This window comes from Ascidiella aspersa, chromosome 7 (assembly GCF_963924565.1).
Source record: "Ascidiella aspersa chromosome 7, kaAscAspe10.2, whole genome shotgun sequence".
Lineage (NCBI taxonomy): Eukaryota > Metazoa > Chordata > Ascidiacea > Phlebobranchia > Ascidiidae > Ascidiella > Ascidiella aspersa.
In genome coordinates this window covers 27089136-27114992 of record NC_139453.1, presented here as the reverse complement: position 1 = coordinate 27114992, position 25857 = coordinate 27089136, and the positions used below count along the sequence as shown (strand labels likewise).

The 25857-nt window shown below is 40.7% G+C and overlaps 1 protein-coding gene across 1 annotated transcript; it reads left to right on the top strand.

Annotated features, from left to right (window-relative positions):
* Window positions 1–1989: 1989 nt before the first annotated feature.
* Window positions 1990–25331, top strand: LOC146138751 (netrin-3-like). The gene is made up of 7 exons (XM_083393646.1): window positions 1990–3323; window positions 14703–14885; window positions 20210–20359; window positions 21824–21856; window positions 22240–22311; window positions 23122–23304; window positions 24079–25331. Exons 1-7 carry the CDS (start codon window positions 2105–2107, stop codon window positions 24207–24209), a joined length of 1971 nt encoding a protein of 656 aa, XP_083249772.1. The 5' UTR covers window positions 1990–2104; the 3' UTR covers window positions 24210–25331.
* The last annotated feature ends 526 nt before the right edge of the window (window positions 25332–25857 follow it).

Below are 25857 nucleotides of genomic sequence, written 5' to 3'. Positions count from 1 at the left end.
TGGTTGAAACTTGTAAAATTTATTGCTATTTGAAAGACGTTGTTGCCAAAAAATAGGCTACTTCTTTCAATTGTACTAAAAACAGTTAAATCTTACTGCGTTTTTTATGTACAATAGTTTTCGCAATAATTTTACGCTTCATTGCTATTTAGAAGACGTAGTTATCAACGAAAAAATAATACTTCTTTTAATTATACTGAAAATAGGATATTCTTAGTGCGTTTTTTATGTACAACAATAGTGCAATTTTCGCGATAATTTTACACTTCATTGCTAAATGAAGGGCGTTGTTACCGAACAAAATACGTTTTTCAATTATACTGAGAATAATTTATTCTTACCACGTTTTTATGTAAAATAATAATGGGCCATTTTAGCGATATTTTTAAACTTTATTCCTACTTGAATCGCGTTTTAGCCGAAAAGGTGCAACATTGTGTCTTTTTCACACCACAAAACATCCTTTGGTGCGGTAAATAGCAGAACGAAAGCGAATTGCGCTAATTTGCGGCATTTAAGTAAGCCGCTTCCATAGCGCAGTGTACTTAAGGCCTTAGTTGAAAGGTTAAACGCGGGCTGCCGTCTGGAATTTTCCTGGCCGAATTTCAACGAACGATTCCCAGCGAAAAGTAAGAAAATAGCTCCGGGCTGTGCGAAATCGATACACCTGGCTGAGGCGAGACGACTTACGTTCCAGATTTAATGAACGTTTACGACTTAGCGATGTTTAGGAATATTACTTTAGGTTAGATAGAGTTGCGAAAAAAAAGCAGAAATACGCGTAACATTTAACACATGTATATATGAGTGCAGTGTTGTATTTTTTTGAGTCATTTTCAAGCCATGTCATTGATAAAACATAAAACGTTGAACTATTACAATTGGTTTACTCGTCCGATATTAAGCAATAACTGAATTAAAAATAACAAAAACGCAATGTACAGTCAGAAAATTGTGTGCAAAAATAGCGATAAATATACCCCAAATTTGTTGAAAACTATTCAAAGATAACCTTAATTTTTAACCCAAATTGTTTTACACAATGACCTTAGTCGAATTCAAGTGATTCTTAAGTCATAATTAGGCTTTAAACACTGGATGAGTGGAATGAAGACGTTATCGCGTCCCTAAGGCTTTAAATATTTATCAGAGGTAAATCGTTTAGTGATGAGTTTCCGTTTCTCAACACTAGGCCGGAACACTTTATCGCCTTACATTTCTAAAGGCGAGCGCCACCTGCGCCTTTTTTTCCAGCAAAAAGCGAAACCCATTTTGGAGCGAACGAAAGGAAAAGCGCAGATGCGAGTTTTTGGAAGAAAAACATTCCGCACCGGGCACAATTGAAACGAAACGACGAGCGAGCGAGAAAGAAAAAAAAACGGCCGAATTATTCGGGCCGCTTATTGAGGCGAAGGTGTCGGTATTAGGAGGGAGGCGTTTCTATCACTTAAGCCGCGCCTTTGTACTAAGCACACCTGCGCGGCGTACTACTGGCCACTTAGCACCTTTTGCTCAGAGCCAAGCTTTCCGTCAGACGACGAAACACCTACTTAGCGAGAGCTGTCATTACAGGCCGGCCGGATCCGCCGCTAAACAGCAACGAGCCGTCGATGGCCGTGGGACGCAAAACGATCGGGTCCCTGACAGCTGTTTGTGATTTTTCGTACATCAAAAAGCGGCTTGAAAAGACGGGCTTCTGCTGTGGGCGCTATATGCTTGCTGGAAACTCGCAGCCCGGTCGGTTTAACTTGAGATCTTCATACGTTAGGGTTTGTGTTATTGCAGGTGGCAGGTGAAAAATGCAAGGCGTAATTGGTGTATTTGCTTATTTCGGTTGTTTTGATAGGTTTTAAAACAACTTGTCAACAAGTTGAAGGCAAATGAAGCGTATTTTGGGCTTGCATATCTCTAAAAACAGGGTTAACATTTGTTTGATTTTCTTATGCGCATTTTTCTAATCCGCCATTTTTATTTTTCCCCACAGCGATTTAAAAAAAAATTAAACAACGCGTAACGTAGCTGCAAAAATCGCGTTAAACCTAAAGCCTGAAACCGCAAGAAAGGAGCGTTCGCTTCCAACGAAACAAAAGAGAAAAACGCCACAATGGCGCCGGATCACCAGCAGCACCTGTGCGACGAATGCCGGCGACGCTTCAACCTTCGGAACTCGACGGTACGGGGTTCGAACCCTGGCCCGTCCACGCGTCAGGTCTGCTTTTTCCTGTTGGCCGCTACCCTGCTTTCACTGGACGGAGCCAAATCGCTTCCACGCGGTGGAATAAACAAGGACCCATGCTTTGATAACAAGGCGCCGCGTCAGTGCGCACCGAGCATTGACTTTCTTCAGTCATTGAAGAAGGTGAAAGTGTCGGAAACCTGCGGCGACCCGAAAAAGGAGGAGTTCTGTCACTTGGTCGAGGCGGAAGGCGGGCGCGTAGAGCAGGTTTGCGACAATTGCCAGAGGCGAGGGGACAAGTCGTACCCGGCCAAGTACCTGACCGACAACAACGACACCGGTAACCCGACCTACTGGCAGTCGAAAGCCATACACAGGGGCCCGGCGCAACGCGAAATCACTCTGACAGTTTCGTTTGGCAAGCGATTCGAACTGGCCTACATAACCTTGACCTTCCATTCGCATCTTCCACAAGCGCTGGCCATCTACAAGTCTACAAACCACGGCAAAACCTGGGACGCTTACCAGTACTATGCGCGCGACTGTTTGGCGCAGTTCAACCTGCCCAACAAGAACTTTGCGAACGACACGAACGAACGCGAAGTGCTGTGCGCCGAGTTAGCCGACGAGAGCAGCGTCAGAGGTGGTCGCCTGATCTTCAACACTTTAGACGGGCGACCGTCGGGGACAGACATCGACAAAAGCTTTATAATGCAGGATTGGGTGACCGCCACCAACGTGCGTTTTGTATTGGACCCAGCCCCCAGCGCACAAAGCCCAACTTCACGGGGTAGCCGCGCAGTCGGTATTGGCAAGGGAGAGCCGCGGCATCGGCATTTGGGCTATGTAGGCACCTATACGATGCGCCATGCTCTGGAGAAGCCTGTTCGCGGATCAAACGCCCCACCTTTTGCCTCAGGGGCCCCAAGGAGCGAGTTTCACTTCACCCACTACGCAATCAGCGATATTAGCATCGGCGGCGTTTGTAAGTGCAACGGCCACGCTTCGCAGTGTATTATTAAGAAGGGCAAGCTGGCGTGCGACTGCAAGCACAACACGGACGGCGTGGATTGCGAACGATGCAAGAAGTTCCATTACCAGAGGCCCTGGAAGCGAGCGACCAAGGAGAACGCCAACGAGTGCGTCGGTGAGTGGGCGCGATTGTTTTTTATTTTGGGCTTTAAAATATGGGTAATTTTTAGTTGTTTTATTGGCCTTAAAACATGGTTAGTTTTCGTTTTTTTCTTGACCGTGAAATATGGTTAATTTTTGGTTGTTTTGTAGCTTGAAATATGGTTAATTTTTGGTTGTTTTTTGGCATTAAAATATGGTTAGTTTTTTTTTTCTTGACCTTGAAATATGGATAATTTTTGGTTGGTTTTTGCCCTTGAATAATGGTTAATCATTGGTTGTTTCTTTGCCTTGAAATATGATTAATTTTTGGCTGTTTCTTAGCCTTAAATTATGGTTAATTATTATCGGTTGTTTCTTGGCCTTAATCGGTTAATTTTATCGGCATTAAAATACGCTTAATTTTCAGTTGTTTATTGGCTTTAAAATATGGTTAATTTTCAGTTGTTTCTTGTGTTTTTAAATTGCATGTGTGTCTGAAACGGCTTGTACAAAAAAATTGTTTCCAGAAACCAAAACACCCCGCTCGCCGAAAAATTAGCCAAAAAGAATTCACCTATATCGAAAAGATCCAGCGAAAGCGATTTTTTTTGTGCGAGAAAAAATGGCTGAGTGAGTGAAAAAAACTCAAGGCGTGTCACGGAGGCTTGAAATTGTTGCCCAGTCGGCGACTGGTTGGGGCTTAGGGCAGGGGGAGAGGATATCCGGCGGCTTCAAAGCGGCAGGAAGCGGGTTTTTCGTGCTTTCCTTGCTAGTCCTTAGCGCGAGGAAGCTGCAAACTCAGCTCGTATAAATTGCCGGGGATTTAAACGGTACTGGGTGAAGGGAGCTGTTGAAATATTGCTTTAGAGGCGTTGATTTGAGACAAGTTAGACGGCTTTGGTTAACGAATGACTATTCTGTTAACTGATATTTGATGGGATCGTTTTGCCATGGCATACTCAAACGTTAACAAACTAAAAAATAGAGTTAGCTCCAACATGCAACATATCAATAGATAGAAATCGCTCTTCTGGTGCAAACAAAGTATAAACCGAAAGTCTGATTCCCGACGTATTGCTTGCAATTAAACACATAAAAGTTTCCTACAAAACGAACTTACTGTTTTCTACCGAAAAAATATTAATTTAGAAAAGATGTTACTTACTTCAAACCGAATTTGTAGTGAAATATTTTGCCATGGCATTCTTTTCCAAAGCAAACTTAGTCTTATCCCAACGTATTGTTTGTCAATGCAATAAACACGTCAAGGTTTCGTTCAAAACGAATAGCCTGACATTACTTTTTTCTATACCTAGTGATTTTTTTTCGTACCGAAAAATTACTAGGTATATAAAACAAACGTCAAAATGATCCACAAAAACTGAATGAAAGTAAACAACTCGCGAAATTACACGCCACGGTTTTGAAACAAAACCGTAATCTCGCCAAAGAACACGAAAATAAGCGGCAACAGCGGCAGCAGCAGGGGCGAGAAATTAATTTTGAATCGATCGCCCTGGGTTGACAGATTTTGGCCCGCGCCCTTAATCGAATCGCAAGACACAGCAGGCGCATGTCTGGCCGCTCCATAGCATAGTAGCGCGTATCTTGTTTACCCAGGTGCGGCGGCCCGCTGCTGTCCACTTTGTTGTGTCTTTGTCCGGCCACTGACCACAACAGGCCTGTCTGACCACTCGCTCACTGTCCAGCGCTATTATTCCGACGCGCCCCGCTCGATTTAGCTTCGACGTTAAAAGGCTCGGATGTCCAGTCGCGTTGTTGTTGGCTGCGAAAAGGAAATTAACTTTCCGCGGGCGGCGTTTTGGCAAAGCGATAAGGCCGATGCGGGCGAGAGGGCCGTTGGAAATTGCTAAATCGTTTTTTTACCACCTTTAATTGATGTTTTTTTTACTTAAGACTCTGGAAAGTTGAAATACCTCACTATACCGCAAATGTAAGAATTCTGCTGTTACATTTGTTCGGTGTCGTTAAATATGGCAGGTTTGCCCTTTATAGCGAACAATTTGCCAACTTTTCTGTAAATTTATGTACTTCACTTTGGCCACTTTCTTTATAGTAATGAAATTGCGACTTGTGTATTGTAGACATGGACGAGTATTTTTACCTTGAGTTGGTCATTAAAAAAACGGGCAAAAACAAGTTTCAGTAATACTTCTGAGGTCGCCCTGGTATTTAAATTTCTGTTTATCCAATTTGTGTCGCTGTAGAACATCGCGCCCCATGATGAACCCATGATTAAGTAAGTTCAAAAAGCCCCGAAGTTCGATTAAACGAAACGAATTGACGCGACCTGCCACTGAGCTATTCGCTTGATCTTAAAATAGCCCGGGCAATTTTCGTGGTGGCTAGAAATCAACATTGAACTCTCTTCGAGTCCTGTGTGAGATTTTGTTTGATGCAGTCGCGCCCAGTGCCCACCCTGTGTAGACAAAGCAAATCTAGCGCGACTTAATTTCGGGCTAAAATCGCGCGCCAAGCAGAAATACGCCCCCTCTTGTTTCCTTGAAGCTTTTTCGCGGCCTTTTCCACTGATTTGTCACTGTCACGAACGACGGTCAAGGTTGAGGAACATTGTGCTGCATCTTGGATACAGCATGGGCCACCTGGTTTTGCAGCTGTATACTGTTGCATGTTGCTCGTACGCTGATGTTAGTTGGCGCTAAATGAAATTGACCAGTGGTTCTCAACCGGAGTGCCGCGGCGTCCTAGTGTGTCGTTTCTAATGCTCCAGGGTGCCGATAGGTATTTGAGAATTTTTACGAATCTGATTTTTGCTCAATTGGTAAGCAACTATTTGTGTTTTGTGTTGTTCCAGTTCCACTTATGGTGACATTTCAGTAAAATACTGGACGAAAATTCCAGTCGGGGGGTGTCGTAAGCCATAAAAGGTTGAGAATCACTGAACTTGGCGAATGTTGCGACTGCCTCTGAGACGTATTGATTTTTTTCGTTTTAATGCGCTTGCGGAAAGGCGCGTTAATAATTTAGAATTTTTCGCGTCCCTTGTCTAACTTGGAACAAGCTGTGGTGCGGCGCTATGGATTTTAAAGGAAAAAGCGTGTAAAAATGCGAATTGTGTTTTTTTCAAAGGCGTTTAAACATGATTGGCCAACAAGCTATGTCAAAATCCTAGCGAACAACGATTGATGGTTTATGCCCTGCGGGGATTCGAACACACGACTGTTGGAATTGCGTTGTCGTCGAAGCAATAGTTTCTCTGTTCGGCAATAACGAAAGTTAACCAATAAAAACAAAAGGTTTTTGGGCAGCTCAGCTCGAGGACCGTAAGGTCGTTTCGCTGTCATTGTGTTATTCTTTATTCTATATTTTCTTTAAAAGTAAATTGAATTTTGAATCTTTTTTCTAGTTAGCACTAAGATCGTCAAACTTCACGCCCCAATTTTTGGCATCACGAAGGTCAACAATGAAATGTAGAAGAGCGGGGGTGGGGTGGAAGATATCGCTTCCCAAAATCTAAACGCAATATTGGCGCAGGCTGGGGTTTAGGGGGGCGGGGCTCAATTCGCAGGTGGGCGAGATGATCAACTGCGTACAGCCGCCCAATTTTCGGGCCCAGGTCGCAAGAAATAAAAAGGCCCACTCGCCGTCCTTAAACATTGGCGCTAGGTTGGGTCGCTGTTTGACTAGCTGCGTCGACCGGGTCTTTTTGTTCACTGCAGCGGGCAAATATTGACCGAGTACAGTATGCGCCGCCGCGTCAGTCATTGGCCCGGTTGTTTAGCCACTGTACTGTGGTAAGGACACTCGTAGTTTTGGGCTACCTGGCTGTATTGCCTTTACGGCTGTTTTGTGACCCGCTTGCGTATTTTTACCCTTAGAGCGGTGACTCTTAACGGGACCTGGTGAAAACGCAAGTAGGGCCTGGTTAAAAAAAATGAGATCGCTGCGAGTTTTGGGGGTCGTAAGTAGAGCCACTCCGTTTCCACACCTGTTACATTCATATATATTTGACTTGAAGCTAATTCAAATGTGCATATCATTAACTGAGATCTGTCATTTCGGAAGTAGTAGCGCTGGCTTGTTTGGCAAACCAGTAACTGTAATATACCATGTATTTTTCTAACTTTCGATGTTTATATGCAAATTTTAAAACTCATGCCAAACAAAGTGCTTAATTAAGATGCACATTACCAAAGTTTGCAAAAGTAAGCGAGAAATGTTCTGTTAATACCTGTCAAACCTAATCCTTCGCCAAAAAGTTTTATAAAATAAAAGCGGGTCGTCGACTGAAAATTCCTGATCCACTCCACAACCGACACACCACTCACTTTTGTTACGTCATAAACGCACGCCGTCTGAGTCACCGTGTTTTTTTTCTGTAACATTACCTTAATGTGGGTGCAATTCGTTGTACGACAAGTAGATGGTAAGGTGAAAAGGCGAGATGATTTATTGCACATTGGAAAATGGCGTTCCTATGGATATGTTATAAAAGTGGGAAAGTTAATGGAATTCAAAACCTGGTTTGTTTATTGCTAGAATAACTGGTAATACCACTTATTTTTTTAATAACTGATAATGCCAATTCATGTTTATTTAAACAAACGTCTGGCGTTTTTTGATAAGGCCCTTTTTTATTATGGCATTTTTATGGGGCCTTAAACTTTAATTTTACTTGTTTGATAAAATAGATTAAACACGTAAAACTGAAACAGCATATTTACATTACCTAAAAGTCGCACGCCGATTCAAAAAGAAAAACTTGGGGCTTAAACAGTATTTGTTTCGACCAAAAAAAAAAAACGCATTTGTCCCAAACGAAAACGCATTTGTCCCAAACAACACTTCGGAAAAGCCGCCGGGCCTAACACAACAAGGCGAGGGTTCAAATTACAGCTGGCCAATAAAGTAAGTCCGTAATGCCAAAAGTCAACAGCCGCCCGGGAGGCAAAAAACGTCGAGGTTCCGGTAATTTTCAGCGCCCACGGTTTTCACAGCTGGCCTATATACGGTCGTAGTGTGCACTTGAAATTCGCCGGGAATTACCTACGCACAAACCGCTGTTTTTTTATTAGAAGACCGTCGTTTGTTTGGCTGATCTTTTTCTAGAAGTGCTTATTATTTCGGAAACGCCCGAAAAGGTTAGTCCCGAATATCAATTTCCTCGATTTGGGGCGAAAATTTGGCGTGGAAATTGCAAAGCAATAACAATCCGTAGTTGGTCTTATTTAACTGTGAAAAGAAAGTATCAATCTTAAGAGGATATCGGTTAAATATAGTTTCAATTAAAATTTGTTATTCAATATTCCAATAAATGTGAAATCGGGATAGGTTTTTGTTATTCTTGTTGTATTTTAAATTAAGACTTTCTTAGTACTTTTATCATCTGCAAAAGATTTACAAACTTCTAAAAAAATATAAAGCCCTGTTCCACTGCAAATCGAAATTGATACTTTTAAAGCCACTTGTACACGATTTTAGAGTGCACATTTGTTGTTAATAATGTTTAACTTAAAAATGCGCTTGAGAAATATGAAGCAGTTGGAGCCCAATGTACTCAAAATCGGTGACAACAGATACGCTGGTAATCGACTGTCGATTGAGTAAGCAGAGTCAACATCGAACAGGTGACCGTCGGGCATCTTTTTAAATTTAAATCACGCCGCGATTGTCTACGTCATAATGGCAGCACTACATCAAAGCCGTTCAACACACAAACAGCAGGCCGGGCAGGCTATTAGGCGACTAAAACAGCAGCAATAGCACGGGTACATATGCATGCGATGGCGGTGGTCAGTTTCGAGTGTTTGCCGATTAAACTGTCCCGACGGTTTTTGCGAGTATGTGACAACACAATTACCCCTCCCGGCATGTTTGCTTTCGTCGCTTATGTATCACCATCGAACCCATTAGGCGGTGCCCGCGAACGCTTATGGCCAATTAAGAGGCCTCTTTTTTGACTTGGTAAACTAATTAGGAGGGTTTGACCGTCGCCGCTGCTGTGTGATTTTGTCACTTCTGCCGGAAGCACCCTGCTGGGGAAAATGTGGTGCTGTTTGTCTTTTCGACTGGCCACTTCAAAAGCGTGAACAAAGGTTTTTCTTAAACGAACAAAAAATCGGAAAAAGTTATACCGCCAAAAATCTGGAATAATGTTTAAAAAACGTGAAATAAAAATTGTTACAAAAACGCGAATTTAAAAAATTTGTCGTTTTGCGAATTTTATGGCATTATGTGGTCAATTGGGTGAATTTGGGGTAAATTTGTGCAAATTAATAGAAAAACGTGAGTATTTTTAACCTGGCCACTACAAAAGTCCATGCGAAAAGCAATAAGCGATTAAATCATTCAGTTCAAAAAAACACAAAAAGTTTAACGCTTAACAACACCTTTAACCAGTTAAACAAAATTAAACAAAATGCTTTGGCTTTACGACCTATAAGTTAATATTGCGTGTATGTTGTTTGCTGACTAAACACGGTACTTGGTAAAACAACTACTTTCGAAATAAACGTTCTGTCACTTTTGTACGATACCAAATCTAGGAGGACTTTTTTCATATTAATTTTTCCAAATACCTGCGTAGTAAAACGGGTCCTATCATTTTGCTATTTAAAAAGTTACTTTAATTAATTATTTGTTTCACGCCTCGCAAATTGTAAATTGTGATTGTTTATCTGATGTCTGCAGGCTTCTTGACTGAACATGTTTGCCTTTCTTGTCAAATACTTGCGCGATATATTACGTAACATCAAATTTATTTAGTGAACATAGAGAAGCGTTGTGCAATGGCTTGATGGTGTAAATCTAAAACGTAAAATGATTTTAACTATATTCCGCCGATTTCAATTTTGGCCAGCATTAAATGCAGTTTAGGTGGGCGTTTCTGCGTAAAACTTGTTACCATTGCGTTTCGAATCGAACTTGGCGTTTATAAACTTTCGAGGGGAGTTTGTGTTTTGTTCTTTCGACCGCGATTGCTGGAATCGGTTTCCTGTGTAGTAGCGGAGGTTTTCCAAAAGCGTTGGGGGGAGTCTGCATTCGCGTCACCTTCGAACTCGTAACAATGCCACATTATCACGTAACAATGCGACGAGCGACGTGCGACAAAGGGATTCGGGGGTAGACCAAACAATACGGGTACCGCCCGCCCGGTTCGGACAAGGCCGTGTTTAGTGGGTGGTACGGTGAAATAAACAGTTTGTTTTTCTTAATAAAAGAAACAAATTTAAAATATAAGAGGTGACTCTTGATTTGGAAAGTTACCCATGCAGCAATGAGATTAAACTAATAATATGTTGAACGGGTAAGGCTGTCTCTAGTGGTGCGATGAAAAAAAAAATAATTTGTGTTTCTTATTAAATTAAAAAGAATTGTAACATAACAAATTACATTTTGAATCAGTCCCTTTTCACTTTGTTGAACTAACATAAAAAATTAAAAATGCTACCTACTTCTGTATGGGCGTTGATATTCTACATTTTAACTGATTTGCAACGGTATCCATGTAGTGATCAGATTCAACGAAAAATTGTTTGTAAATAAAAAAAAAACACAATTGAAATGCTTCGAAATGCTTCAAAATGCTACCAGCACTCCACAGAATGATAATAATCAAAATATAAATCAGCTCACTCAGGGTAGTAAGTTAGATTCCCACCCTTGCACAAATTTATTTTATATTGGATGCTGTACAGAATCTCAACGAATTTAAATTAAGGTTTTTCTGGTGGTGAACTTAATGTGATTCAACACTATAGGAGAAAAAATGAAACGTTGTTAACTGATAAAAACCTGTGGGTTTCGCGAATTGCAGTGAAACGCCATAGCTATGCTTAAAAAAACGAAGTAGTTATTGCAGTTTTCGCCAGAGAAAGCAATTATTTAGCAAAAGGACGAAAATAGTTTCGCAACACAATAAATTTCCATGCAAAAGCTAAGAAAGGTAAACAAATCCAAAATGATCAAATATTCATCTTTAAACTAATTAATTAAAGAGATAATCATCTTTTGCCAAAACAAGGTGCGCAGTAATAATTACCCGGGCCGTAACGCTGCCGCCCGCAATAGCTTATTTGGTTTCGGATTGCGCGCGCACGCTCAGGGTTCAAGGGTCATGTAATGTTCGACACAAACGAGGCGCGATGCTTATCGCACAACGAGGTTTCAGGCACCTGGTGCTGCCGCCGTCATAACAACTTTGATTGACTTCTCCTTTTTTCCCTGTCTCGGCTGCACGTTTGCCGCACCGCAGCACTGGCAATGGCGGGAGCCGTCGCTTTTGCGGATTTCTGCGCGATTCTTTATCGATTTGGGGATTATTCGGTTTTAATTGTTGCGTTTTTTTGTATTTCGAGGTTTGTTTTGCAGTTTTCTTGGCGTTTTTTTGGCGCTCATTGACTGTAGCGCATATTTTGTTTTTTTCAGCAGATTATTTTATGTTTTTCTCGCGTAACCGCGGTATTTTAAAATAGTTTTAAATTAATAATAAATTTGGAGCATAATGGTTGGAGGTTTTAGATGTACGCAGTAGTAATATCAAAGCCCATACAGAATTAGGTAGCATTTTAAATTCTATGTTAAAAATGAATCCAAAGATCACAATCGAAACGTTTAAAATGATAACTACTTCTATATGGGCTTTGACATTTCTACCAACATACATCGGCATTAATTCCACCGCCTCTCGAAAATTTCAATCCTCGTTTCGAAGCCAACCGAAAATTATGCCGCGTTCGACTTTCGAATTTAATGAAACGCGTTCCGAGTGACGTCACAATTTGCCCCATTGTAAGGTAACAATCGCACCCTCCACCCCCCAGTCGAGCACCTGCGCGCGATCCATTTTTGTTTGTCGGCGTTGAAATGAGGCGATTTTAATGAAATTCTCGTTACGCGACCAAGTATTGAAGCAGACCATCAATATTATAACAGGTCTATTTGCGCGGCCTCTTTGTAAAGACCGGCTCCTTTTTGCACATTTCCGCTTTAAATTGGTGAAAAAAGGCTTGGTATATATCAGGTTTATTGATTGTGTTATTTGACTCAAATGTATTTAAGTCACTTAAGAGTCCTTTTTTGGTTTCATTTAAAGAAGTGTAATAACTCTAAAAGAAAAATTAAAAGCTGTGTAATTACAGTGTTGTTGAATGGTTTGAGTAGAGGTTTCACATTCATTTGGTTGACTAAGGGTTTTTTTTTCGGTTTAAAATAACAGGATGGCTTAATCTGTTAAACTCCATAAAAAAGTATATTTGTTCGCAAAATGCGCGCTGCGAATAGCAAACAATGGTTGTTTTCGCATACATGTAAAAGCATTTAATAGCATTCAAAAAACGGATTTCAATCCAAAAAGGTTCAGTTTTAAATTTCCGAAAATGTTGGCTAGACGGCCCAACAAAGGGGCCACGAAACATGGCCAGTTGTTCCGCGGTGCCAGGGGGGGCAAACCACATCAGGCACAGAGTGCACCTGGCCCGCCTGGCCCCGAGTATTTATAGTCGGCCGGTCGCACACGTGCGCAACAATCTTGCGTTTCGCTGTTCGGAGCTTGCCAAAATGTTTAAACTCTAAACTGTTTTTGCCGTAGGAGTCAACACAAAGGGCAAGGGCTGCGTAACCCGTTAAATTGTTAAAGCGATTTTGGAAAATGTTAAACCGCTAATGTTTTTTGTCGTTTGTGATCGATTTTTCACGCCTTACAGGTACTTACCGCTATTAGACGCGTCTTGTTAATTGACCTTTGTAAGATTGTCAATCATTGACTTGACTGAGTTTTCCAGTTAACTGATTTTTGTCTTTGACGACTTTCAAATGGCAAGACGACCTTAAAAAAAGAACTCGTGGTCGTAAGGAAAGCATATATTACTTCGCGCGGAAGTTTAAATTAATGAATGATAACTAACCGAAACGATTTAAAATTAACTTAACTTTTAACGCAATCAATTGAACTCACGTTTTTAAAAGTATAAGTTTAACTGCTCAAAATAACGTATAGCGTTTTAAACTACGTATTTAAGCGACACTTGAAAAATAACAAACAGGTGGATTAGTGAGGTATTTTATTTCACCGGATCAGTCCTAAAACCCACTTAAAATTTCTCCAAGATTCCGCATCGTGTACGCAATATATTGTAACCGCAACCCTATGTACTTGGAAACAGCAGACTAACCAGCAACTGCAACATACAGTCCACTTGAAAAAGGCCCGAGCTTGCATAAAGACTGCGTGTGTGGTGTTTGCGGGGCGACCGTACGGGGTAAATTTGGACACAAAAGCGCGCACACAGGTGCCCCTTTAATTTGGCCGAGCGCGCGCGTTTGATAGATTCGACCTTGGCGCTGGGATTTGACCTTGAGTCGCCCTCGGTGTCGGGTTTGGGATCAGATTGTGTGGGAAACATGTCAATCCGACGGGTTTAGCCTCAAGTTGGGCGCAACACAAGTAAACTGAGAGAAAAAACACCGCGGAAATCGCACTCGACAAGTATCGAACTTGAACTGCAAAGCGATTGTGACGTAACAGCTGCGGTGACGCGCGCCCATATCGAGTGCCGCGACGGGGACCCCTGCCCGCGCCCCGATGGGCCTTAGGGGGCAAAATGGGGACAAAGGCCCCGAATTCTTGCGGTCGAGCCCGCGAGTTCTTCTCGTGTGTTGGTGTGTTGTTGTAAGACTTTTGGAGGGCGACCTCGCTACTGCTGCTGGTTAAGTGGCCACTTTAAAATCGGCCGGCTCCCTTTTCCACCTTCGCCATGAGTCCTTCTTTCGAATTTTTTCGATTAAACAGTTTATTTGACGATTAGCGAGTTATTGGAATTGCAATGTTCCCTCTATCATATTACAAACTGAGACTATTATTACGTCACAAAGCGTATTATTGTTTTGGAACGTTAGCACAATGCGGTTTGGTATTAGCCAATTTAAAGTTTATGACGCCAAAGAGGTGCATTGTTTTATTAGAACAATTACACAATGCTACCCAATTCTACATCTGTTTACTTTGAACTTTTATACAAACAAATGGCAAACGTTGGCTGTCGAAACAATAGGAGTAAAAATTGTATGTAGCGAGCCTCGTGGTCATTTGTTCCCAACCAGCGGACCCCCTAGGGGTACACACAAATGTTTCCCGGCTTTCTTGGTCATATTTGTCTATTGTAAGGCAACAGTAAACGTACCATTTATGTGTTTGTTTTTATTTAGTTCGACTACAAGTTTGCTTGGTTACTATTTTCTATCAGTGAAAGCCCAGTTTAACGAACTTATTGGTTTAGGTAAAGTTTTTTTTTTTATATAAATTCAGGGGTCCGTAATTCTGGTAATTATTGAAAATTTGCCTGTAAATATTAAACTGTCGGAAACCACTGCTCGAAGTCTGTAGTCTTGTTATCTCCATACATTTAAGCGAAAACTTGTGCCTTTCTGACAGCATGCCACTGCAACCTTCATTCTACTCGATGCCATTTCGACGCCGAGCTTTACCGAAAGACGGGGGTGGGGGGCATCTGCCAGAGGTGCCGGGACCACACCATGGGACGCTTCTGTGACAAGTGCAAGCCAGGCTTCAGGCGAAATAACGCCACTTCGATCGCCAGCACCACCGCGTGCAAACGTAAGTGGGACGTTGTTAGGTCAAAGCGTGGACGTTTTTTATAAGAGTAGATTGTAGAATTTTCGTATCGTTTCCAAGGCGGCTTTGCTGGGGAGTGTACGTGGTTATGTTGCAGGGGTTTTAACCGGGGTCCGCGAAACCTTAAGAGTCTAAAAAGGTGCCACATGTGTTTCAAGTAATACTTTCGTTGCTGGGTAACGTATGCTATAGACTCATAATATTAACAGCACCTATAGTCACATGTTCATTAGATCAATTAGCAGTTAAGGCAGCATTTGCTATTTCGAGGTAGTTCTGTAAACATGCCTTTTACTTGTACATGTTTTTAACAGAGTAACCTGAATAGGGAGTTGAGAAGTATTTATTTTAACATTGAGCTTTCACATTGTATTATTTACAATGTGCCTTTTTGATTAAGGGGTCCAGCAGTAGACACTAAACCTTTACAGTCCAGCAATGCACACCACCCAATAGAGCCGCCTTAAAACGATGCGTTAGTAGCATAAGACACGTTTGTTAAAAGCACAAAATTAGGTTTTCAGCTAAAAAAATGTTGTGTTATCTTTGATTATTGTTAAATTCAAATAAGCACCATAGGTACAGATATTCACTCACAGCATGTTATATTTATCCACAGCGTTTGTGTTACTGGTTTATATTGTAGGCTAATCACGCAGTAAGCTTAGTGGTAGCACTTAATGTTAAACGAAGTCTCACAAAAGCGTTTGGATAAACGGAAACACTCTTTGTAATTCGACACTCTAGAAACTGTTTCACCTTTTCGAATAACGCAATTGTTTGTGTGGCTAACCAGTGTTGCGTAACAAAGTAGCTTTGTCGTAGAGGCGTGACGTGACAATAGCTATTGTGTACGTTTGACCGTGTGCTGTGCTTATTTTTATGTCTCTGTAAAAAACTAAAAAAAATTTAAGTTTGACATTTGATATTTCTAGAAGCGAGAATCAACATTAAAATCTGATTAAATTCGTGTTTTTTAAAGAATAATTTTACTTAATACACTGTTCATTTGATTTAAACACAGTTTTAGACTTTGTTAAAACAAATCTATCCTGTTTTTTTATTTTCTATACTTTTTGTGGTGTTTTTTTCGTTTCGGGTGTTGCAGTGTTTTTGTGCGTGATTCTAACGACGCAAAATTTTGCAAAGATTTGCCGAAAATCACTTGAAAAAAATCCTCACATTTTATTTAACCACGCAAAACGAAAACATTGCGTTTTTGCAACGGTTTTTAAAATTGATATACACGCCAGTCGCCAGACACGTTGTATTTTTTAATATTAGGTTTAGGTCGCCATGTAGCATTAAAACTATCGAATACCTTATCCAGCGCCAAGTATTTCGTCTCGTTCGCGGTAAAACAAAAAAAGGTTCGGTTATGTGAACTTAAACGCGAATAACTTGGTTTCGATCCGTAAAACCGCCCTAAGGACATGCCCAGGCGTGATATTGAAGTTATTAGTTTTTGTTAAACCGCCTTAAACAGTACACAGTATACCAAGTGGTCTCGAGTGTCGTACGGTCGGGTCTGGGAAACGAATGAAAAGACTGGGGGGATTACTATGTCGTCGAGACTTTTGTCGAGCGTCGCTTTTTTATGAATTGACTTGATGAAAAGCGAGCGACCAATCACGGCGCGGAACGTGTCCCAAAACGCCAAATGTCACGTAATGGCCGAACCGCTGTTTGATGAGCGTTCGACGGTCGTTCCAGGCTAAAGGGGGTGCTGGGAAAGGTAAAGACAATACTGATCCCTATAGAGGGGTGGGGGCATTGTGGCGGGTGTGTGGTAGGGGGGGGGGGTTGTAATTTAATTTTGTGCGATTCTGTTGGCGATTTTGCGCCGTTCCATTGTTGAGTGTTTTAATTAGGGGACGACTAACAACGCGACTGGGGTTAAGCTTTGCTTTTTCCCGAAGGCCCTCTGAAAGCGTCGGTATTTGTTCATTAAGTTTTTCTCGTTGGTCCAAGGGAACTGTAGACACTCAACGGAAAAGAGGGTTGCAGGGCCGTAGGAAGATAAGAAACCTTCAAACGCGACTTGATTGATGCCCAAGCGACCTTAATTAAAGCGCCGAAGAATACGGTTTAGAATTTACAGTGGTCGGCAAACTTTTTTTAGCTGCGGCTTAAAATATTCTTTCAAGGGCTATTGAAAGCCATCTACGTGACTTCGCAGAACAATTAACTTAGAAACTCCTGTTCTTCTCGAACCTACTTTCGCGCAAAATTATGCAGCTGCAGTGATCGCGCCAAATGAAAAAAAAAATATTTGTTTTAAATTGGAAAAACTTCAATTAAAAGGAAACGCGACGCATGAGGCACATAAAGTAGATTAGAATTTTGCTCGAAATAATGGCATTTCCACTTAATAAAACAGAAATTAGACTTTATCAAAATTATAAGTCACGCGGCACAACATGCCGTTCAAAAAATACCAACTTTTGGCTGAATAGATTTAATTTAAACGTAAAAACGTTCGAAAAATTTGTATATAAACTTGGCTAAAACTCTAGCCAAACCAACCTTTTGAAACACTGTAGAATGAATGTAGGGCTATCACGCGGCCACACCTACATTATAAAACTGAGGGAATAATAAATAGCTCGTGGCCCACTAAAATTGGCGAAAAAGCCCACATTTGGGCCGCGATCTAACTTGTTCCGAGCAATGGTTTTCGGTTACAAAAGCCGGGTGAAATTTAAGGAAATACATTTATGAACTATCGCGCGGATTTCTTTTTAACCGACGGCGAAAAGTTTCGATCAAAACACGCAAATACGTTTAAAAAAAGTTTCGAAACAGCATACAGCAACCGTGGGACCTCTTTCCCATTCCTGGCATATTTGCCTCGACAATCACCTTTGATTAATAAAAATATAATGTCCCTGACATAGTCATCGATTGTGGATTGCGCGGGCGAAAGATGGCATTCGGGTGGCGTAATATAACAGGACGACACGATATATTCATGGGAACAAGTTGATTAAGCGCGCGATGGGAAAACGTGGCGGAACAAACGGCCGGGACAATGACGGTCCCAAGTAAGATTACCCCCCGGGCCTGCGTTGGGTCCCGGTCGCACAGGCACTGCCCTATCAGTCGCTGGTAACCCGAGAGCCCGGTACATCGGAGCCGACACTTGAAACAAAGGCGGCGCGCGCGATTTTCACACCTCGGCTACAAGCGACGGCGAGGTGTCGGCTAATTGTCACTGGACACCCCTCCCCGTCGCTCAATTGGCCGGCGCTTGAGTAAATAGCTCTCGAGGCGAGCGCTGCTTGATCATCAGTCTTTCGCTACACAAAACGAAGCAGTTTCAAAGCCAGTTATTCGAGCGATTTGGCGGGATTCGAGGAGACTGTTTCCGGTGGCGACAATATGTGGGGGAAAGCATTCCGATCGAACGAGAGTTTTCGCGGTGATTAACGATCTAGTGTGTGTGTGTAGGGGGGGTGGGGCTTTGAAAGGGGAAATTATATAGATTCCCCGTCCGGTTTCACTGCTTCAATTATTTTAAAAACTTTAACTTTGGGAAAACAACCTGAAATTATTTAATGGATGTCGCATAATTTCGGCGAATAATGTAGGTTTTAGCCTCTTTTTCAACGTTCTATGCCGTTCCATTTTTTAAACTCCCCCGTTTTTGTCTTGAAATAAACCATTTTTTAAACATTGAAGCTATTTTCAAAAAACAAACACAATGACAGTTTTTCCTCCATAAGTTACGAAAGTTGATTTAAAAAAAAAATTCTAAATTCTAAAAAAGCGCCGTTTTAAAAATTCACTGACCGTTTAAATGTTTCAAGTGACAAGCGTGTAATCTCATTACGTTTAAAGGTAACTGGTGAATGTTTTTGAGTTATAATATGAAACTACACGCACGTACAACTTCCGTATGAAAGGCATGCATCACCTTGTCTCACCAAACGCATCACATCGTCTCACGTATCACACTGTCGTTCACGGTCCTTATCACGTATCACGAAACGTCTCGCAACACGCGTCACGCTGTCTCACGGGAGTGTTTCACGAAATACGTCACGTCATCTTGTTTCACGCCGCGCTCACAAAATGGCATTGAATTGCATCACGGATTGCGTCATGCAAAACTGTTTGAGTGTTTTCATATGTGAATTTAATATTCCGTGATAATAAATTTCCGTGAATCTACAAGATGGGAAATTCACAATCTTGAAATAAGGAATGTGGGAAAATAAGAAAAATGTATTTCAAGTAGATATAGTGAATAAAATCTGTACAAAACGGCATTTTCGACTATATGGCGTATTATTTCCCTATATGACGCGCTATCACCAATAGTTATCACAAGAGTAGGCGAACATTGGAGTAAGACTTGGTTCTTTCAAACATAACTTAAGCTTGTGTTGAACAAAATCAACTGGGCCTTCCGAGAACTTTTCTGCAGGCGGGTGACCTTGCTGTGAACTTTGCTACACGGTGTGACGTCACGGAAACCTTCTGTGACGTCACTATTGGACGACGACGCTAACAAACGCGTGTGTTCTGCTTGCGGCCAGCCTGTGTGCTATAAAACGCATGTGTTTTTTTGCCTTTACTAACAGCAAATTTTGATTGCCGAATGCAACTAACAACTAACATCCGAACAATTTTTGAAACAAAGAGCTTTACAGTAAAGGCTATTGAGGCTATCGAAAGGTTCTTTGAATTTTGTAACCACTTTTATTTTGAGATCAACTTCAAAATCCCGCAAAAATGCAAGAGCAGTTGGACTGACCACCTAAGGAAAAATGTTAGCTTTAATGCTGTTACTTTCCTTGTGCGGTCATGTCCACGCAGCAGTGTGGTATCTCATTCGTTGCTTTTAAAGGAATTTGAAATAAGGGATGTCCGATAATATCGGATTCGAGACGATACACACACGATGCCAAGTGGTAGTATCGATACTCGTCCGATACTGGAGTAGTATCGGAACCGATCCGACACCACCTTAGTTTGTGCTTTAAAGCCACGCTTAGCGAACGTTATTAAAGCAACGAATATCGATCAAACGCGAATGTTGTTTGAAAAAAACAAATTTATCCACAAATAGTGAATCAACAGTGGAAAAGAACCTATGTAAAAATTTAGTCTTTTTAACCGTATTTTCAATTGGTAACGACGCTATTCGCTATAGATTCGTGCGGTCGTACTTTTATCGAATCGAAAAAAAAAATTATTGGACATTCCTTAATCGAACTGACAAGCAACCCTTTCGAAAAAATCAAAGTTCGTTTGGCCGGGCGGCCGTGCTAACCGGCTGTGTGTCTTGTTGTCTCTTGTAGCCTGCAACTGCCACACTGTAGGAGGCGCCGGCAAAATCTGCCACCCGATCAGCGGCCAGTGCCCCTGTAAGGACGGCGTGACCGGCAAAAGGTGCAACCGATGTGCCAAGGGCTATGAACAGACCAGTTCGGTCCTCGTCCCATGCGTCCGTACGTGAAGCAATTTTTTTTTCTTTTTAACTCACTAAAGTTCTGTGAATGCTACGGACGGGGTTTGCGCCATGTTTTTTCCTTTTTTCCGGGGTTAAAGGGTCAGCTTAAATCAGTGTTTCTCAACCTATAAGCCGCGGCCTTACATGGTTACATATATTGGAATTGCTTGTGAGAAAGATTTCTTCTAAATTTAAAAAAAAGCCATACGAATACACGGCTAATATTAATTAAAGTCGATCTTATTATTGTTTATGTCTTATGTTTTCTTTTCTTACCAAACGTTTTGCGAAGATAATTGGGTCGCCAACGCCTGTCTGTTATACTTAAAAAAAACGTGCAATAAGTTAAGAAACACTGGCTTTAATGTGTTTTTATTATGTAGAGTTTGGTTATAAGTTTTGTTACTTTAATAAAATGGTAGCAAATAACGGCTAAATGGGATCATGCCACAGCAAAATAACCTCCCCTGGGGCAAATACACAGTAAAAAGGAAAACATGGACTAAATAAGGATACAGAGGGAATTAAACAAATTTGCTGGCTAAAATCTGGGGTCCCAACTAAATAACCTAATTTTCGTGTCACAACTTTTCGACTTATTAGCTAGACTATCAAAGATAATTTAGAAATGAATTAAAAAAACAAACATTAAATTGAAAGAATTATCCCGTCCGTAGCAAATCCTAATTACTGTTTACGGACAAGGTCGATTCACGGAATAAGCAGCTTGGAAAAAAAATGAAACCAAATTGATTTTCAGTCAATTATTTTCCACGAATCTCGGCTGCTTTGATTGCCGCTAACTCCGATGCATTCCGTTAATTGGCCTTGCCGCAATGATGTCTGTGTGTGTTTGTGAACTTGCGTTGTTGGCTGCTGTCAGACTTGATTCGACTGGACGCGAAAAAGAAATGATTAATATTAATAATAATAATGCAAAAGGAGCATTAATAACAACGATGAATAATAACAACGAGCTACAACTGCAATAATTCGACCTTCCAGTACAGGTGCGATAGTAAATCAGCGGGAAGCGCATGCAGCGACAAACAAATATCCTTCTGCAGGCGCTGATCTACTTTCGCACCTACCTGTTTCTAGCTATATAATGCATGTGCAGCTTTTTGCATGACAGCGCCGCATTCTTCGCAATAGTGCGCCAATTTTTGCCGAGGAGGGCTCCAACCCCCCACACCCGAGGGGGCATTTGCACCCCCTGCTATTCTACCCCCTCGAACACACAATCCCCTTCCCCCTGCCCACTTAGACGCGGCTAATCATGTTGAAAGAATCAAGTCTTACAGCCTCAACCTCGCGACGTCACAAGAGCGATTGTGACATCACACATAGTCGATAGTAGAATGTGTTATTGTTTAAATTTAAACTAAAGTCACGAGTGTTGCTTTTTTACGAGTCTCGCGTCGCGCGATTCATTCTGAAGCTTGTTTTTCAACTTTTACAGGAACAGCGGCGGCGCCCAAACCCACCCCAGCACGTAAGCAGCATTCGTATGGTAAAAAATACTTTTAATTGCCTTTTTACTTGGAAGTTCAATACATTTTCTAGCATCTAATCTAACAGTATTATTGTAAAATAATACTGGGTTCGACTTTCACTCCGGCACCAGTTTTTATCATGACTTGGTGCTGAATTGTCGGACGAAATATAGTTTAAATGTGATTCAACTAATCCGTGCCTATATTCAATAAAGTAGAATGTTAGATCTGGTTAGTTTTTGAAATTGCAGTCTAGCAGCGAACAACTGACATAACGCACATAACTGTAAAGGCTGCATATTTCTTATACCAATTCGTCAAAAACAACAACAAACTGATGCAATAATGGTCTTAAATTAACCGTCTGCGTTTGTTTTTGCAGCCAAGTGTCCCAGATCGTGCCAGACCAGATCGGCCCACATTAGAGTGAACAAGTTCTGTAAGGCCGACTTCGGTAAGTCGGAAAAACGGTTCTTAAAAATGTGTAACACCCTGCGGGGTGTCGCTTGCAATACTCGTGGACAAATAAACAATTCTAGATGTATTATTAGACAAGTAGAGCTAGTCAATTCTAATGTAATGTGTAGATTGTTTGTGTGTTCTAATTTTAATTCCAATCTGATTACTGACTATGACGTAAGAAACAAGTATTCCAAAGTTTTCTAGCTCGGTTCAAATGTTGTAATGCTTACTTGACTTAGGTGATTCTATTTAATGACTTGACTAAACATAAGTCTTTTGGGTAAAATTACTTAAATTAAGTCTTTCGGGTAAATTGACTTGACTAAACTTGACCTGGCTTGACTCAAGTAAAATTGGTCGTTAATTTATAATAAATTACTTTTTTTAAATTAATTGTTTTAATTGAATGCATTTTAGTGAAATTGGCATCTTTACTTCAGTTTTTTGAGTAAAACAGTTTTCTTGCTATTTATTTTGTTTTGGTGGTCGCTATACGTGAAATAATGCTAGAGATGGAACGAGTTCATTATTTTTTGAGTTAAAAATTTAATTTTAATCAAAAAATGACTTAAAAATTAACAAGCTTGCTATAGCAATCACTTTGACCGGGACATGAGTTTGGTATTAGAGAGTATATAGGCTTGGACCTAATTTGCAAATTTCTTTTCAAAAATGACTTGTTTACAAGAATTGCATGACTGAAAAAGACACTTCAAAAATGACTTGTTTACAAGAATTGCATGACTGAAAAAGACACTTCAAAAATGACTTGTTTACAAGACCTCCTTTTTCTTTGTCGCAGTTGTCCAGATGAAGGTGGTCCAGGCCACACAGCAGGGAAAACAGATGGCGGTCATCATCCAAGTGATCAAGTCGTTCATAAAGGGCAGGCGCCAAGTTCGCGAGAAGTACCACGACATCAAAGTCAAACTCCACCACCACGTGTGCAAGTGCCTGCAGCTCAACGAAAAGTACCTCTTGCTAGGTGAGGGGTGGAAACACGCAAAATATAGCCAGGAACTCGGGGGGGGGGTTTACGATTTTTGTTTTGGGGAATATGATAATAGTTCATTCTGGGATGACGTCACAAAGTTACGTCAAAACGTGACTTTGCAAGTTACGTCTTGACGTTACGAAAAACACTCGCATGCAGCGTAAAAAGTCTTTGAATAGTTCCAATTTGGTCAAACTTTTATTTTAAATGGTGCGATGAGACGCCTTTGGGACTAAGCCGATTTCAACGAAACAAGCTAAGACATATTAGAAAACTGAGGATTTTTTTCTGAAACTGTAAAGGCCATTAAACAAACTGTCAATTAGATAACTTATCAGTTATTTGGAAAAATAGAAGCGACGTGGCTGAATATGAAGGAAACCTTTTTGGGCCTCGTGAAGTGGCCATTTTGTAAAAATACAATAAAGTAGCCAAAATAATTAAATGGAAAGTAAATTCTACCAGTTCAATACGGTTGCTGTGATATTTAAGTGATTTGTAACTGTAAAAACACGATAAACTTTTCGGCGGCTTTAACTCCAAGTCCTGAGTGTTCTTTTAATTTATGATTTTTTTGGAAAACCATGAGGGCAAAAAATGGCAGTTTCAGACGATTCTTCCATCGAAACGGTTTACGTCGAATTCCTCTGCACGTATTTCAGCCAACGGATCAATTTCCTCAAAAATACATGTTAAATTAGCTGTTTCATATCTTTCTTTCACCGGAATGTTTTTCGCACACTTAACGCTTCAATATTTTTTCAGGAAAGTTCGATAGATCGGGCGGAAAACGCGTCATGACCATCAACAAGAACAGCATCGTTTTGCCCTGGCACAGACGCTTCAGAAAACTGGCCAGAAAGCAAGTTAAGAAGGCCAGAAGAAAGGGCTGTTGAACCGTGCTCCACGACGCTCCCCGGTGGTCACTTTGATGGGTGTTTCACGGCCGCTCGGTGGCGCAGCGCGTCACGGGCAATCCAAAAGGTTGTTAGTCGCGGGATATTTTCGTTCTGCGTGGTCGTGGCCCCGCGGAAGTTTCGCGGACCGACAACCAGAGACGCCAGAAAGCGAAAAAATACTTTTTACGGTCCGCGTTCGCTCCTTATTTCGATATTCTTGCCAAACGAACGCGAAAAAAACATATGCAGCAAATGTTGAACACTTTTAACCAATTCTTGGTAACTATTTGGGTTTTTTTGATGGCACAAAATTTGTTAAATATGAACAAAAACTTCTACATTCAGTTTTATTTACAACACGTCGCTTAGTTTTGCAAAGTTTTCGTTTTTGAACCTAATTTATTGCCAGCGAAGCCTATAGTTTTTTGTTGTATTCTGCGAGCACTAAGGCATCCATTTATTTCCACTCGTAAGCAAAGTCGATGTTGCGTTTCTTTTTCAAGTCAGCGATATTTCTACAAGTGTATTTTGTTTTGCATTGCCGATTTGTCAAATTCAGCAAATTTTTAATGCGCGTTGTGACATTTTTGTTTCTGGGATATATATACGTTTTTCCGGTGCTACATTTCAATAGTCGATCCAATTTTTTTAATCATCATTCAAGGCTTTCAGCTGTGGCAAATGAATATTCAAACCATTTTAACAAACAATTTTTCCATTATGGTTAAACATTATTTTTTTAAAAAACATTTATGGTTAAACATAAAATCCCATTATGGTTTAACAATATTTAAAAAAATATATTTTTAAGGCGCACGACATCTTTAGTCTAAAATAATACGAAAACGCCCTTTTTTTTAAAAAGTAAACATTTTTTTTCTACATATATATATATATTTCTATTTATTCTCCGACACTGTAACGACCTGCATACTTGACGTCCAAACGGGGAACCTATTGTTCTTTGCTTTTGTTTGTCTCCTCCCCGTGTTACCGACGTTTTATCTCGCTACTTCTAATTCGTCACAATTTTTTTGTTCTGCGTTTTCTTTTACCGCTAGACGGCGTAACGCACCACCCCCCCGTTCTTTTTTCTTGTACTCGTTTTTTCGTTGTAGGATTTTTTCACCGATATTGCTAAATAAACGACTTTCTTCAACTTCAAGTTTTTATTGCGTTTTTTTTTTTGGCTGAATTCGAGCGCAACAAACAGAGAGTTTTATTGGCGAAAAATAATAAAAAACCCTTAAATTCCTCATACTAACGTAATAATGCATTCTAAAAAACTAGGGCGGCAAGAAAATAAGCCGATTATGTTGTTTTTCAGCTAAAAACTGCAATGTCGATTCTAATGTATTTCTACTGCACAGGTGGCATAAAATAGGTATGTTCACAAAGTTCATTGCTGGAAAACTGGAAAATTCAAATTATGAAAACAAAAACTAAAAAAAGAAAAAAAATGTGAAAAGAGCAGGTATAAATAAACGCGTTTTGTTTTCCATGCTGCGGTTAGACAAGTTTTCATGACATAACGTGTCACGCGTGTAAGAACTAAGAGGAAACTTTCGTCATATTTTTTTAAACCTTTTTAACGCGTTAATTTTTTTAGACAAATATCGCCCCTTTAGACACCGGCATTCAACAA